This window comes from Dryobates pubescens, chromosome 6 (genome assembly GCF_014839835.1).
Source record: "Dryobates pubescens isolate bDryPub1 chromosome 6, bDryPub1.pri, whole genome shotgun sequence".
NCBI lineage: Eukaryota > Metazoa > Chordata > Aves > Piciformes > Picidae > Dryobates > Dryobates pubescens.
The window spans coordinates 33,512,762-33,527,322 of NC_071617.1; the positions used below are offsets into that span (position 1 = coordinate 33,512,762).

Sequence of the window (14,561 nt, forward strand, 5' to 3'; positions counted from 1 at the left end):
GGGGGTCCTTGTGCTGTTTATTAATTGTAAATACCTGTAAATATTGTAAATGCTGTATATTTTGTACATAATCATTGCATTTCATTGTAGACTGTAGTTTCGCTTGTAAATACAGCTTTCATTTGCTTCCAACTGAGCTGGTCTGGCAAATTCACTGTTGGGGGGGGAAATTTCAACCCACCACATTTTCTGAAGTTCTCTTGCTTTTCTGAACTATTTGTAATTTTTTTTGCTATATAAATCTAGAATATACTTTAAAATTGCTTTTACTTTTATGAAATGAAGTATAATTGCTCTGTGCCCCACACTTTCTCCTCTTAAATTATCAGTAAATTGAGTTGCCTATTAACTCTCCCCTTCTATCTCTAATCTTGACTGTTCAAAATAATATCTAAGAGGATAATTTGTGGCATACCTTATTTTGATTTGTATTTAAAGGCTAGTAGAATTATCATTCTTTTAAAAAGGGTAATTTTGGCAGGTACAAAATTGTAAGATGAATTATTCTATATTTCATTTTAATCTAATTTCCGTAACTTTTGCCCATAAGGCATGGTAAAGTGTGATCTATTTGGAGTATAATAATTCTATGTTATCTTTTCATTGCCTTTTAAAGTAGTCTGCTGGGAGATTACTGTGGCTGTGCTTGGTTTGTTCTGTTCCAGTATATGCTCTACAGAATGGTAATGTGAAGGATCTGAAAAGTTCCATCTGTGTTGTGATTCACCAATTCCTCTATCTCACTTTCATTTTTCTGCTAAAGGCCTTCTCTCTATGCTTTTTCAAATAAATAAGTGATCAGATAGTCCTAAAGTAAGAGACAGTCCTAAAATAAATCAGTTTTATTTTGTCTTGTCACCTGGTATCTAATCCTGGGAATGAATAAACTGTTTTGATGTGATGGATCCTCCTAGGCAGTTTCGAAAAATAGCTGCTGTTTTTCTCTGTTCTGGAAGCACTGGTATTGTTACATAAATTTCAGTAGCAATGTGTTTTGAAGATTGCCTGAAGTCCAAAATAAAACATACGTTCTCAAGCTGTTTATACTCGCAGTGGAGACCTGTGATACAGTGACGGCGCAGATAGCATATTCATGATTACTGTACAAAGCTTCTTCTGATTCAAGGGCGTCCTAATTGGCACTGGAATAGACATAGCATAGTGGCAAGAACAGTCATACAAAATAATTATCTTCTGTGTCTTCTTTTGTTTCCTTGATTAATTGTTGAGCTTATGTGTGTCCCCATGGGGTCTTGCCATGGTGCTACACTGGTCACTAGAAGGTAGGATGCAGTCATTCTCTTTTTGAAAGAGGCACATTGGTATTGAGTGGTGAATTGCAATTGCACAATGAGCACTGCTCCTGACTTTAGCAAAGTATCACTTGAGGTTCAACAAACTCCAAATTCTCAAACCATCCTGTCAAAATGGAGCCTTCATAAGAGAATGTACAGGTGTAGGCTAACTCCAGAAGTATCTTTATCCTTCCCACCTTTGAGAGTTTATTTGGTTAATCACATTGTGATAAGTCTTTTGCAAATGATATCAAATGTTTTGGTTTAGTCTCAGAAATGGACAGACAGGGCTTTAAAGTAATGACAATCATAATCACTGTGATTTAGCGAATCCCAGCTCCTTTTCACTATTCCTTCCCTACCATTCTATTTAGACAAGTAAAATAGGTTTTGATGTGGCATTATAAACTAGTGAGATCTATTGTACCCCAGAAAGGCTGGGATCTGATGCATATGAAAAACTATTTACAACTGAAATGTGAACTTGGAGAGTTTTCACCCAGCATAAATAAATGATCTTTCCCCCATACCCAAAACAGCCAGCAATCCTTGAATAATAGTGGCTGTACTTTTTAAAAAAAGTAATTTCACAGAATCAGAGAATGTTAGGGGCTGGAAGGAGGGAGACTCCACAAGCCTCCTGGGCAGCCTGTTCTGGTGTTTGTTACTGTCAGAGTGGAAAAATTTTCCCTCGTGTTTACATGGAACTTCCTATGCCTCCACTTCCACCCACTGCCCCTTGTCCTGTCGTTGGGCATCACCAAGAAGAGCCTCTTGGCACTCACCCTTTACATATTCCTAAACATTAATGAGGTAAATTAGAAATATTCCTTAGAGTTCTTTAGTGTTTTATTTTTCAAATTAAAACCAGAACTGCCTTGTCTGTCATTGAAGGGAGTGGTCCATGTGCAGTGTGTTGTAATGTGTATGCCTTATTTTTGGTACCCTGAGTAATTCCAAATTACTGAGTTTTACTCCATTATCTCCTTGCTGTGGAACTTCGGATTTAGTGGTATGAAAACACTGTTATTCAATGTAGTTTATTTTACCCTCATTTAATGCCCATTTGTAGTCTGTGAGTTCCACTGCAGTGAGTGCCCTCTCTGCTCGCCAATACTTGAAGAAGAATATGAATTCAATAATGATTCTCTGGGAATTTTGATACACGGTAGTCTGTTTTAAATCTGTGTAATTAATGCATTATTGTAATTAGCGATGAAAGATTCAGACAGTGAGCTTTCTTTTTGATGTTTACCATCACTTTGCTTCTGCATCACATCTCAACAAGCGAGAGGAAGGTTCTATGAGTAACTCATTAAAGGCACTGTCTGTTCTGAGCCCCTGGGTGGGGCACCAGGGACCGATGCTGCTGTCTGTGCTGCTGCTCATGGTGGCATCATTGCAGTGCTGGGAGGCAGGTCAGGTGACAAGTCTCAGCCCTGGTGACTGTTCACATTAAGAAGAATTAAACAGGTGAAAAGAATGATGCTTCAAATTTAATGTACAGCCATAAGTCAGACAAAAAAATGACTTAATTATACCAACTAATTAACTAGATTAAAGTTTACAGTGAAGATAAACTGAAAATTCTCAAAGGTTCTGAATTCCTCAGAGAAATTTTCATTTAAAAGAAAAAGGGTCTGTATCTTTACTCCATAGATCTAGACTATACAAAGAAAGTGCTTTGAAAGAATATTCAAAAATGACAGGAATTAGTTATGGGTATATGAAGCATTCTAGGGGAAGACTAACACTCATTGTAGCTCTTGTTGCAGTCTCATTCTTCTGCTGTTATTTGTACTTTCCTCATTCACAATTGTGTTTTGTGATTTACAACTTTTCCTTATTGTTTGGCAAGTAGTGTGCTTCTGCTGTGCATTTCATGGTTTGAATTATTTGTTTATTTTTCATATCAAAGTAAATCTGTAGTAACTTTTTGAAATGTGGAGAGTTTTTGTAGCTTAGTCACACATCATTAAAGCAATGTTTCATTTGACCTAGTTATATCACCGTCTGCTATGGCTTACAACTGTAAGTTTCAGGAAGGATTAAAATGCCATGAATCATACTTCCTTTCCAGCATTGAACTGTTGTCAACAGTACATAAAAAGAATTGAGATGGGTCCTATCAAGTAATGTTTTTATTTAAAACAAGCTCTAATGGAGTTAGTTTGACTTGCTGTTCAGATAAGAGATACCTTTTATTCAAAGCCATCTTCTTACTTTTTTTTCCTTCTTTTTTGCCAACTTGGATTTTTGTAGCCTGTGTCTTTTTCCTGCTCATGCAGTCTTGCCGTGCTATTCCTGACTCCAATTTCTGGGCTTCTCTTTTGCTTCCTTGTAGAAATCCTTGATCTCTAGCCCTTCAGTCCCCAGCTCTTTCTCAGTCTCTCTTCAGATTACTGTTCCTTATTGTTCTGTTGTTCTGCTGAGGCTTTACTGTTTCCATGTTGGATTTTATCCCTTAAGTGCTATAACTATCTTTCAGCTTTCACTCCTCTGTTGCTAGTGTACACCTTCATTCATATGGAAATAAGAGAACAGTCACAGGATTTTTTAACATTTCCTTTGGTTAACAAGTTGCACGTTTTTATTTAGGATTTCTTCTTCCTTTTTGTCACCTTCCATGACCACATCAAAACTGATAGCTTCCCTTTGAAGGAATAGAGGAAGAAACATAACAAGAAGCTATCCTTTTAAATTCACAATGGGAGGTGTTTTAGATGCTTAAAATTACATGGATCCAGTTCCTATGTGTAATTTGAAGCTAGAAGAGAGTTCTCAGGCTGAGAAACTGTATGTTTCCAATGTGAGAAAGGACTTAATCACTGAAAAGTTACCAGGTACCAATGTAAAAAGAAAATATTCTGGTTAATTGAAGCCTTGCTTTGACCTGATTTCTCATAAAATTAAAGACTTGAAAACTACTGATGTGAGTACAAGGACTCCAAGTCTCTTTTTGTCAAGGAGGTTCATACTGAAATAAGCTGGGATTTTTTTTTTTTCCTGTATAATTTGTCTTTTTTCTATTTTCTTTGGGAATGTTCATTTCTTTAATACTTTTTTAGCATATTCCAAGACGAATTTTAGTACCTCTCTAGCTTCCTCTATTAGCAGTACCAAGGAGTGTGTTCCAACTTACTATTTCTTTTGGCTTTGAACTGTCTCTTCAGTGATGACTTTTCCTCTGTGCTAAGTATTCAGTCCCTCTGTATTACATCCACTCTAGGACTTTGGAAATTAAAGCCAAGTAACTACTAGATTTATGATTCCAAAATTGTGTTCCTCAAAAAACTGTTCTAACGAACAATGGAAAATGCCTACAATTTCAATACTAATATTCCCTGAAGTTATGCTTTTGGCTGTTTTTGACAGTGCTGATTTTGGCTGAAGATCACATTACTCCATCCATAAGCTCTTCCATGAAACGGGGCCATTCCTTGGCATTTCCTTGCCGTGCTTGATCTGATAAGTATAGTGAGAGAATTCTTTGCATAAGTGACTCCTTAAGTCCAAGGAACAGCTGCCTAAATCTAGAGTGGCAGTGCTTTATACTCACCACACTCCTCAGGGTTTACTTTGAGGAGAAGCCAAGTTATCTGTGTAGGACTTTTAGTGATCCTAAATCTAAACCACTTTGTGGATCTAATATAAATCACTTGCCTGTGTATAGAATAATGGAGGAAAAAGACCCACAACCATGTTTTAGGCCTGAATGTTTTGGATTTGTTTTAATTTAAAGCACTTGGATTTCTGGATATACACAGGAACTAGAGGAGTCATTGCATATAAAAATTTGGAAATAGGAAGCTGTTAAAATCTGAGATGTGTGAAGACTGTTACCAGTCTGGTAGTGGAAATTCAGGTGCTAGGGTAATAAAATACGCTGTAAAATAAGTGAGTGTTTGTAATGGGTTGGGGCAGATCCCCTCCCCACCACAGGCAGAAATAACGACTCAGACAAACGGATTGCAAAAGTGATGAAAGTTTAAATAGAAAGCAGTGAATGTTACAGAAAACCCAAAGCGCAGTGACAAAGAAAGATCCCATCCCCACCTGAGGGTGCATCCAACACCCCCAGGGCTCCTTCTTCCCCCTCCCTCTGCTGGGCTAGTCTCAGCTGGCCAGGCCTGAGACTGCCCATCCCCCTGTGGCCTTGGGCCTAATCAGGCCCATGGCTGGGAGATCTCTCCCCCAGTTACCAAGTCTCGGAGAGGGAAGGAAAGAGAGAAGTGCCAGACCCCACCGCAAAATTTATAGTGGTGCAAGGGATTATGGTAGAAATACCTAATTTCCTGAGTCCACCCACTGGGATGGACTTCTGGACACAGGAAACACCCCTGTAGCAGAGGGCACCCAGCCCAAACTACGACAGTGTTCATAACTCAAATACATTTTATGGTTATTTTAATAGTAGAAGCTCTGAGAAAACATTATGTTTCTTATGAGTTGTATGTAGTGATTACAAATCTTTATCATCACTTGGTTTTGGTCGGGGGTTTGTTTGTTTTGGTTTTTTTTTTAGAGTCTAGAGATGTTGCAATCATCAGGTGTCTTTCTGCCACCCCCCACCTTGTCTTCCTTACAAGACTAAGAAAGATGTTTAAGTGAGCACTGCATAAATCTCGTTGCTATGAATATCACAATAATAGATGCTAAAGACAATTAGACCAAACTTTGAGTAACTAATTCTGAAGGTTTATTTGATAAGAGCTGGTTTTGAACCTGATAATCTTTGAATCTGACAGATGCAATGATTGTTTGGACAGTCTTAATATGAGAGATGCAGTCAAGTATACAAATAAATATGATAAATTTTTCCAACAGAGTGTTTAGTCTGTGCCTTTGATTTTCAGAACTGTCCATTATGAAGGTGGTGCTGTGTCAATTCATGCTCGTTCCCTCTGGAGACTAGAGACTCTAAGAGTTGCGTAAGTAAAACCTCTCTCATAAAAAGAATTCCTTTTATCTGGGCACTTTTTGTGTTGTGTGACTGTTCCTATAAATTCACATGGATAACTACAAAACTGGACTGATAATACAAAAATCATCTCTCAAAAGTGCTCTATATCACTTTAATGAAAAATTAACAACTTCCTGTAGAGAGTGTGTCTGAACACAATGCTGTGCATGTGTTTTGAAGTTTTTATGACTGTGAATTCACAATTTACATCTTTAACATGTGGTGTAATCAGAACTGTTTTCCTTTAAAATGTTCATTTATATATGTAATCCCTTAATTAAACTAGTTGGAAGTCTTAGCAAAAATTTACAGAAAAATTACACTACCTTGCACTGCGGAAATGTCGAAATAATAATATGGAATTGAACATTGCTTATTAAGGTAATTGCATTGTAAATTACCCTTGAATTGTGATGGCAATATGTGCTTGTGATGGAATTTCTAGTGACAAATAAAACTTTTCTAGAGATAAATCAGGGCAGCTTAGGGAAAGGTTGCTCTCTAAAGATGCTGTTTTCTGTGTGTGTGTTTCATTTAATAGGATGACGTTAAACATCGATAGTACAGGGACATTTTTTCTTTGTACTAAAATTGACCTTAGGAGTGCTTAAATGACAATAATGAAACTGTGGAATGATCTCTGGCCTTTTAATTTCCTCATTGCATGTGCTTCCCTAATAAGCAGTGGAACAAGGTGGGGATTTAGCAAATTACAGGTTGCTATTACGACTGTCATTTCACACTGACAGGTACCGCGTAGACACTCTTGAAGTGTAAACATTTGAATATATATGACTGAATTGTCAAAACAGCTAAGCAAAAGCAGCTGCAGTCTTTGTTTTTAAGGAACATGACTTTCTTACCAGGAAAAAACCCCACATAAATAAAATCCCAGGAATAAAACTCTTTCCTGCAGGTCACTACCTTTTTCTTTTTTTCTGTATGATATTCTAATAGCTATATACATTCACTACTGAACTGCAGGCACATTAGTCTTCATGCAAATGCTTCAATTTATAGCAGCATATGTGTACCTGAAGACCATCGTCAGGTCTACTCCTTCCAAGAATGACTGCAGATACGACATTATTTCTGTTAGTTTTATACAGTTCTGAAAGAATCATTGTTTCTGAGCTCTCTTTTTAGTGGAGAACTGTCAAAACAAACAAACACCAACCAACCAACCAAAACCACCATGCCCTTTGAGATGCCCTGCTTTGGGACACCACATACTATTGCTCAGTGTTGCTTTCTTTCCCAAAAGGTGACAGCAGTCATATTCTCACATTGCAGAAAATAACTTTTTAGTAGTGACAAATGGCCTCACAAGATACTTTCTGCTCAAAAGGCTTTTCCTATAAGCACAAAGTAATTTTTCCTATCCTGCAGGTATAAACTAGGGGCATGACTCGATTTCACTACATTTATTGTCTTTTCCTTAGGGTCCATAGCTATTAAGTCCAAGAGAAAACTGAATCAGACTGGACAAAAGGCAGGTCCCCAGTATGGCTCCTAGTGTGAAAACTGCAGAGCCAGCAGACCCAGCAATACAATAGCTGAGATTCATGACCTGACATATTTAACTTAATTGAGAAACAGAAGTCGTGCTGGAATGCTGATACTTAGATGTACTTTTGTGGAGTATACTGACTTTGCTATGTGAAAGACAGAAAAAAGTTAAATGCATTTCTAAGAAATGAAACTCCCATATTTTCTTCCTTCCCAAAGTGCTCGTCCCTTGGCTTAAACAGAAGACACTGTTTAGTTTACTAAAGAAGATAGTTGAGGGGAATACCTCTCCTTTTTAAAACTTTTTTTGGCCTCTTTAAAACCAATACCTTAAAGAGATTTAGAAGTTTAATCACTGAAGTGTGAACAATCCTGATAAATAAAACAAAAAAGCCAGGTATTGCTCTTGCATGTTAAACACTTCAGGAGTTTAAAACTGTCTGCCAAATTGATTTTGCATACTTTGCATACAATATAGCTAGCTTCTAGGAAGACATGCTCAAACAAATGCATATTTGTATTCAATAGGTAAGTGCTTTGATGTCTTACATGTATGTGTCAGGGAAAACAAAAACTATTTAAACCTGTGTAAATGCTAATTTAAGGGGTTTTCAGACTAGTACATGAATACATACATCCAAGATATATGTAGATTTATTTTAAGTTGATTGAAAAAACAATGTTGGCTGTTTGGAGTTTTTTTGTAACACTATTAGAATGTATCTAAAGTGTACTGACTGCTGAAAGTAGAGTGCTCTGGGAGAGGGAACAAACCCAGCTGCTGGTAGATGAAATGTTGGAGAGGGAACTGGCAGATCTAAGCTCTTTGTGTACAGCATAAGCCTCCTTTTCTGTAGGCGGTCTGTATCTTCTCTCAACATGAGTTCAGTCTGAACCAAGGCAATCTGTGCAAAGGAAGAGTTTAAGACTATTAGAATGTTTTATAGGAGATAATTAAAAAGTATCTGTTTTTGCTGATAATACAAGATTTAGAACTTTATTCTTTTACCAAGTAGTTGGCAATACTTTAAAATATTTTTGCCATTAGATATAATCTATGTTTCATATTAAAAACCCAAACATTTCCTATGAACTTTCTTAGGTGGAGTGGCAGCCACATTAGATGGGGACAGCCATTCAGACTAAGACATATAACAACAGGAAAATATCTAAGTCTCCTGGATGACAACAGTCTTCTTCTTACAGAGAAAGAGAAAGCGGATGTAAAGTCTACAGCATTCTGTCTTCGGTCTTCCAAGGTATGGAATCAGTGTAGCATTAATATAACCAGTAGTAATTCCAATCTCTTAAGTAAGCAAAATTTAGATATTTCCTATTGCATGAATTGTTGGAGCTTTCTTCATTTTCACTGATTAAAAAAAAACAAACCACATCTCTCTATCTATATGCAGTTAGTATTCAGAAACCTTCTTTTACCATATCTTCTTCGAGTAATGCTGTCTAGCTGTTTGTCAGTTGTTTGTTTGGCTATTTTTGTACTGCTTGTCCACTTTTGACCAGTTTCCTTATTTCTTACTTGTTTTTCTGAGAAACTTCCCTGGTGCTTCACTGCTGGCTGACAGAGAAAAGTTAAAGTATTGTGGGTTATTTAAATTAAACTGGAAAATCGTGATTTCTTTCATCAGATCCTTTACTGTATTCTAATTTAAAGCTGCTATAGTTTTAATCTTCATTTGACACTTTCAATAAGCATTTCAAGTTCAGAACAGTACTTTGTATAGTGTGTAAACAGTTCAAAATACTGCTATGATAAATTCTTTAATATCCTTTGATTTCTCATGTTTTTCACCTGCAGCATGATGCTGCTGGAATTTTTCCTAAAATAATGTTGATTCTCTTTAAAAAAAAAAAGTTTGAAAACATATAGTAACAATAAACAGCATTATTCAATAACTTCTTTGTAGCATTTACTTGATATGTTTTTAGTTATTTGTCTGCTTAGGAAGACAAAAAAAAATGACTGAAAGCAGTAATCTAGACTTTTGCATCTGATAACAAAGGTTTTAATTCAGGTGAGTGTTTTGAGACTCAGAGAATGCATTTTTTTAGAACCAGTCAGAAGAGCCTTGGAAATACCTAAATATTTTAGGACAATGCAGTGCAACTATACTGGGAAACTCTTTTTACATTTACTGTAGGTCTCAGTAGTTTTTCTCCTTCAAAGAGGGACAAAGTAATTTATTCACTGATTCTCAAGATAAGAGTCTTCAGTAAGATTAATCCAAAACGAGTGGAAACATATACTGCACTCTATTGCTACATGTATTAAAAAAAAATACTGTAGTAAAAAATATATGTAGTAAAAAAAAATACTTGAAGGAAGGTTTATTAGAAATAGACTGTATCTTTGGCTCATATGGAGGTGGTGGTTCATCTCTATTATGGAGGTGGTGGTTCATCTCTATTATGGAGGTGGTTCATCTCTATTATCAAAGCAACGAATACATATGTGTTTTGGGGATTAGTCAATGTTTCTTGATTTATTGTTGGTGTGTGCAGTTTTTTATATTTGGTTGGTTTGGGGGGTGGTTTGGTGTGGGTTTTTTTCACATGAATTTGGAAGTCTTATGTGGAATTATTTAGAGGATTTCGTTTTTGAAGTGATTTTGTTCTATCACGTTCAAATTAAAAAGTCAACTTCTTTTTATTTAGTTGTCATTAAGTGACCAAACTTATTCTGTGATGAGCACAGTAGAGATAAAAGGCTTTGGGGCATGTAGAAACATTTTATGGTAATCAGTTCTTGAAATAATGCAAGTGTATTTTAAGAGGACTCTATAACCTAATCAGAATACAATCAGATACAATCTTACTGATATTTAAATATGGATTTTCAAAGGAATTGATAGTTTGAAATACAATATTTGATATAATTTTGTGTATATCAACACTCATTTTAACTAAAGACTTACTTTGAAAGAATTATGGAGAAGGCACAGGGAAGGATTATTTGATTTGGTCTTCATTGCTGAAGATGAATCCAGTCTTCTGCTTAAGACTTCTAAAAGGAGTGTCATACTTCATTTTATTAGATTATAGGCATTGAAAATTTTAGCTGCCTTCCCTGTCTTGACAAGAGCATTAAATAAATATTTTGAAATCATACAAAGGCTTCTGTAGAGAAGGTAAGCAGCTTTAGGAGTCTCTTTTCTCCCAATCATGTATGGACACACCATCCAACATTTCATTTGTGTTATTGCATGTAGTTAGCCCAAATGGTTACTCTGATTCAGGTGCAAAGGTCTTATTCATAATTTTAAACACATTAGCTGCCAGTACTGCATTTTAGAAGTAAGCAGAAGCAAACCAGAGAGCTGAAGTTTTTTTATAAGATGTCTTATGTGAATCACAATGCTTTTCTCAGATGCTGGAAGCATTGTGCACACACACGCATGTGTACTTTCCCCCCCGCCTCATCACAACATTCTGGTACAGCTGTTCAAAGATGAGAGTCTTCTTACATTTTAAAAGTCTTTCAATATCTTAGCAAAAGAAAGATGTGAAATCTTAAAAATACCACAAGCCAAGCAACACTCAGAAGATGTGGTTGTCCTGAAGATCTAATAGTCTCTTGGTTATTTTTTTTTAACACCAACCCCCCCCCAACCACAGAGAACTGAGCTTTGTGGTCTGGTTGTGTTATATATTGCCTTAATAGTTACCATTCAATGTGAATTACATTAGACTTTCAAACACCTGAAATTCAGAAAATTCTTTCTCTTTTGTAATCCTACTTCACTCATAGGATGGTCCACCTATAGCTACAATTTATTCCCCAAACAGATGACTCTTGTATAGATTTGAGTTTGTAGTGTTTGAGTTCTGTGGAAATATTTTTTTCTCTTGTATTTGCTAAATATTGATTCTTTTGATAAAAAAAAAAATAGCTTAATATCACTTTTCCATTGAAATCTTCACAGAATCCTAGAATGTTTTGATTGGAAGGAACCTCAAAAATCATGTAGTTCCAATGGCCCTGTCATGGACAGGGGCAAATTTCACTTCATCAGGTTGCTCAAAGCCCCATCCAGCCTGGCCTTGAACATTTCCTTCTTCAGCTGTGCTTGAGAACTGGACCAAATGTCTGTACTGTGAGAGATAATTTGGACTGATGTTGGTAAACCTTGGCCGCCATGGTTGCCAAATCTGTTTTCAGGACCTGCTACAGTTTTGTTCACCTCTGCTATAAGCAGTCCATTTCTTTCATCCCCCATGTAATAGTCAGCCTTATGCTTCCCCTCCCCAAGCCCACAAATAACCTATTTATTTCTTCTCCATGCAAGTATCACATGTTCCCTTCCTCCCCAGCACAGTTCTGCCATGTCACTGACCTAGTTCCTTCAAACTCTTCCACAGGACAGCCCACCTTCTGCATATATAGCATGTGCACATGTTTATACATTCTGTAGGAAGTCTACTTTCCTGTCCATGGTCTCAGTGGACAGGTGATTACCATCAGATGTATTAATAAATAAGTCTTTACCATGTATTAATCAACAATATTTTAATAATTACAGCGCTTAAGCAATCTGGCATTTACAAGGTAGTGAAATTAACAGCTTGTTCTGGAAACAGTCTGATAGTCTAAATTGATGAATATGTTATACCTATAGGCTTAATGTTATGAGAAATAACAATAATAAAAATTTCATTTGAGTATTTCTTTTAATTTTTAAGTGCTTCAAAATACATTTATAATTGTAGAGTGAAAATCTAGTTACATAGCATCTGCCTTCCATTATTAAATACTAAAAAATGTCCTTTAGTAAATTAGAGATTATTTACTATTCATTTTAAACTCACAGTCTTTGTCATACTTTCCTGTGAAGCTGTCTCCCCAAACTGTCAAGGCACATTTATGTTCTGTAGTCATTCTCCCAGTCTTTCCTGATTGTAATAGGATAGAACATTTAGAAGTTTGGAGAACTGAAGTAATTGACTTGCCCTCTGTGGCTGATTGGGAGAAGCAGAGAAAATGGAAGCTGTATTTGGCTGAGAGGATTATCTTGGACCTTGAGTGTATGGCCTAGAATAGACCTGCAATTTTCACAGATAAGTTTTTTGAACAGTGGTTAAAATGAAGCAACTTCTTATTCAGGCACGTGTGAGCACGTATAGAAGCAGAATACCGGGAGTTAGGCTCACTGGTGCACCTCTGTTGCGGGTTTAAGACTGGATGTCTTAACCATAGAGAAAACTTCTCTAGAAGGACCATATTGTCCTGGGAGTGGACACCAGAAAATTGTAATCTGTGTTATTTCATTCCCATCAGGCTGCATGTTGCCTTTATGAAGGGGGTTTGCAGTTTGTTCTGCCCTTTTTCTCTCCTCCTCTGCTCCCAGTGCATGCCAAGCTCTTATCTCCGGTATTCTGAGTGAGGCTTTCAGCCTCGAGCAGCCTGGCTAAGTTTTGCTACATCGTTTTGGGCCTAGGCTGGCGGGAGGCAAGGAGGCATGAGGGGCAGGGTGGGCATTGAGGTTTGGTGTTTGGGCCTGGTTGGGGGGGAAGATTTTTTTGGAAGGTTCTTACCTAGTGAGAGTTTGGAGACCTGAGCCAAGGCTGAATATGAATATATGTATTTGGTATTGTATATAGTTGTGAATAGTATTTCCATTTAACTTTCCAATTCTATGTGTGTTTTTATTTTACTCCTTTGGGGAGGGGCTGTGGCAGTGTAGGCTGGGTGCCTCCTGTTGCTGCCACATAAGCTCCGCCTCTGGCGTTCTGAGTGTCCAACTGAGTGGACACAGGAAGCAGCGTATTTCATACCCATAAATCCTGCACCCTATAAATCCATCTGCAGTCATTCTCTTCCTCTTTCTTCCCTCTCTGCTCCCATGGGAGATGCTCCCTATTGGGTAACGGTGGGGGAGTATCTCAAGGCTTCTTAGGCCTGGCTAGGCCTAATGACAGGAGGAGAAGAGGGTGGGCAGTCTCAAACCTGGCCAGCCTGAGACTGGCCTGGCGGGGGGGGGAAGAAAAAGCCCTGGGGGTTTTGAGTATACCCTCAGGTGGGGAGAAGGGAAGTGTTGGCGACCTTTGGGTGTGCTGGAAGGGACTCTCTACGCTTTGGGATATCTTGCCACTATGCTTTGTAGTTTCTGTAAAACACTAATTGCTTTTCCATTTAAACTTTCCATCACTTTCCAATCCATTTGTGTGTCATTCTTTTGTTCCTTTCAGGGGCAATAGAGGATCTGTCCAGCCCTAAACCAGGACAGGGGTAAAATAGCTTCTATCTGCTCATCCTAAGACACCTGCCTCCACTACTGAAGCTGTGAAAGGGAAAGCAAAGCAGCTATTGCACATTATAGTAGTCTCAGCTTCAGTGGCTACAAGTGTAATGTATTGCCTCTCTTAGAAGAGTGATGAGTAGTTTTCTGTCCATAACTTGATCACATGAATCAGAACTAATGAGTCACAGTGATTTTGGTTACTCTCAGTGGAGAAGATTTTTGCCTAAAATGAAACTAATGGTGACAGCCTGAGAAATAGGCTGGTCCAACTAGCTGTGAAGAAGTTTGAAGAAGTTTTGGGCATAACTACGTTAACACCCTTCCTATAGTTAACAAGATATATATTTCTCCTTTGTAATATATGTTTTCCATATTTGCCATTGGATTTGACAACTAGTGCAACCAGACAAAAGATCAGCCAGTTGAACTGTAAAATCTTGGAGAGATTAAATGGGTAATCTGCCATGAACCAGGAGGCATTGGCTGTTTTATAAATTGATTGATGTCTGTGGGGAAAGAGTTGGTTCTTAAAAGATC

At 37.4% G+C, this 14,561-nt stretch overlaps 1 protein-coding gene across 1 annotated transcript in view; it reads left to right on the forward strand.

Annotated features, from left to right (window-relative positions):
* Positions 1 to 14,561, forward strand: part of RYR2 (ryanodine receptor 2) — a 377,267-nt gene that overhangs the window by 172,847 nt on the left and 189,859 nt on the right. Inside the window, exons 10-11 of the mRNA XM_054162288.1 lie at positions 6,152 to 6,226; positions 8,870 to 9,026. Coding sequence (XP_054018263.1) covers positions 6,152 to 6,226; positions 8,870 to 9,026 — 232 coding nt within the window. The remainder of the gene's footprint in view (positions 1 to 6,151; positions 6,227 to 8,869; positions 9,027 to 14,561) is intronic.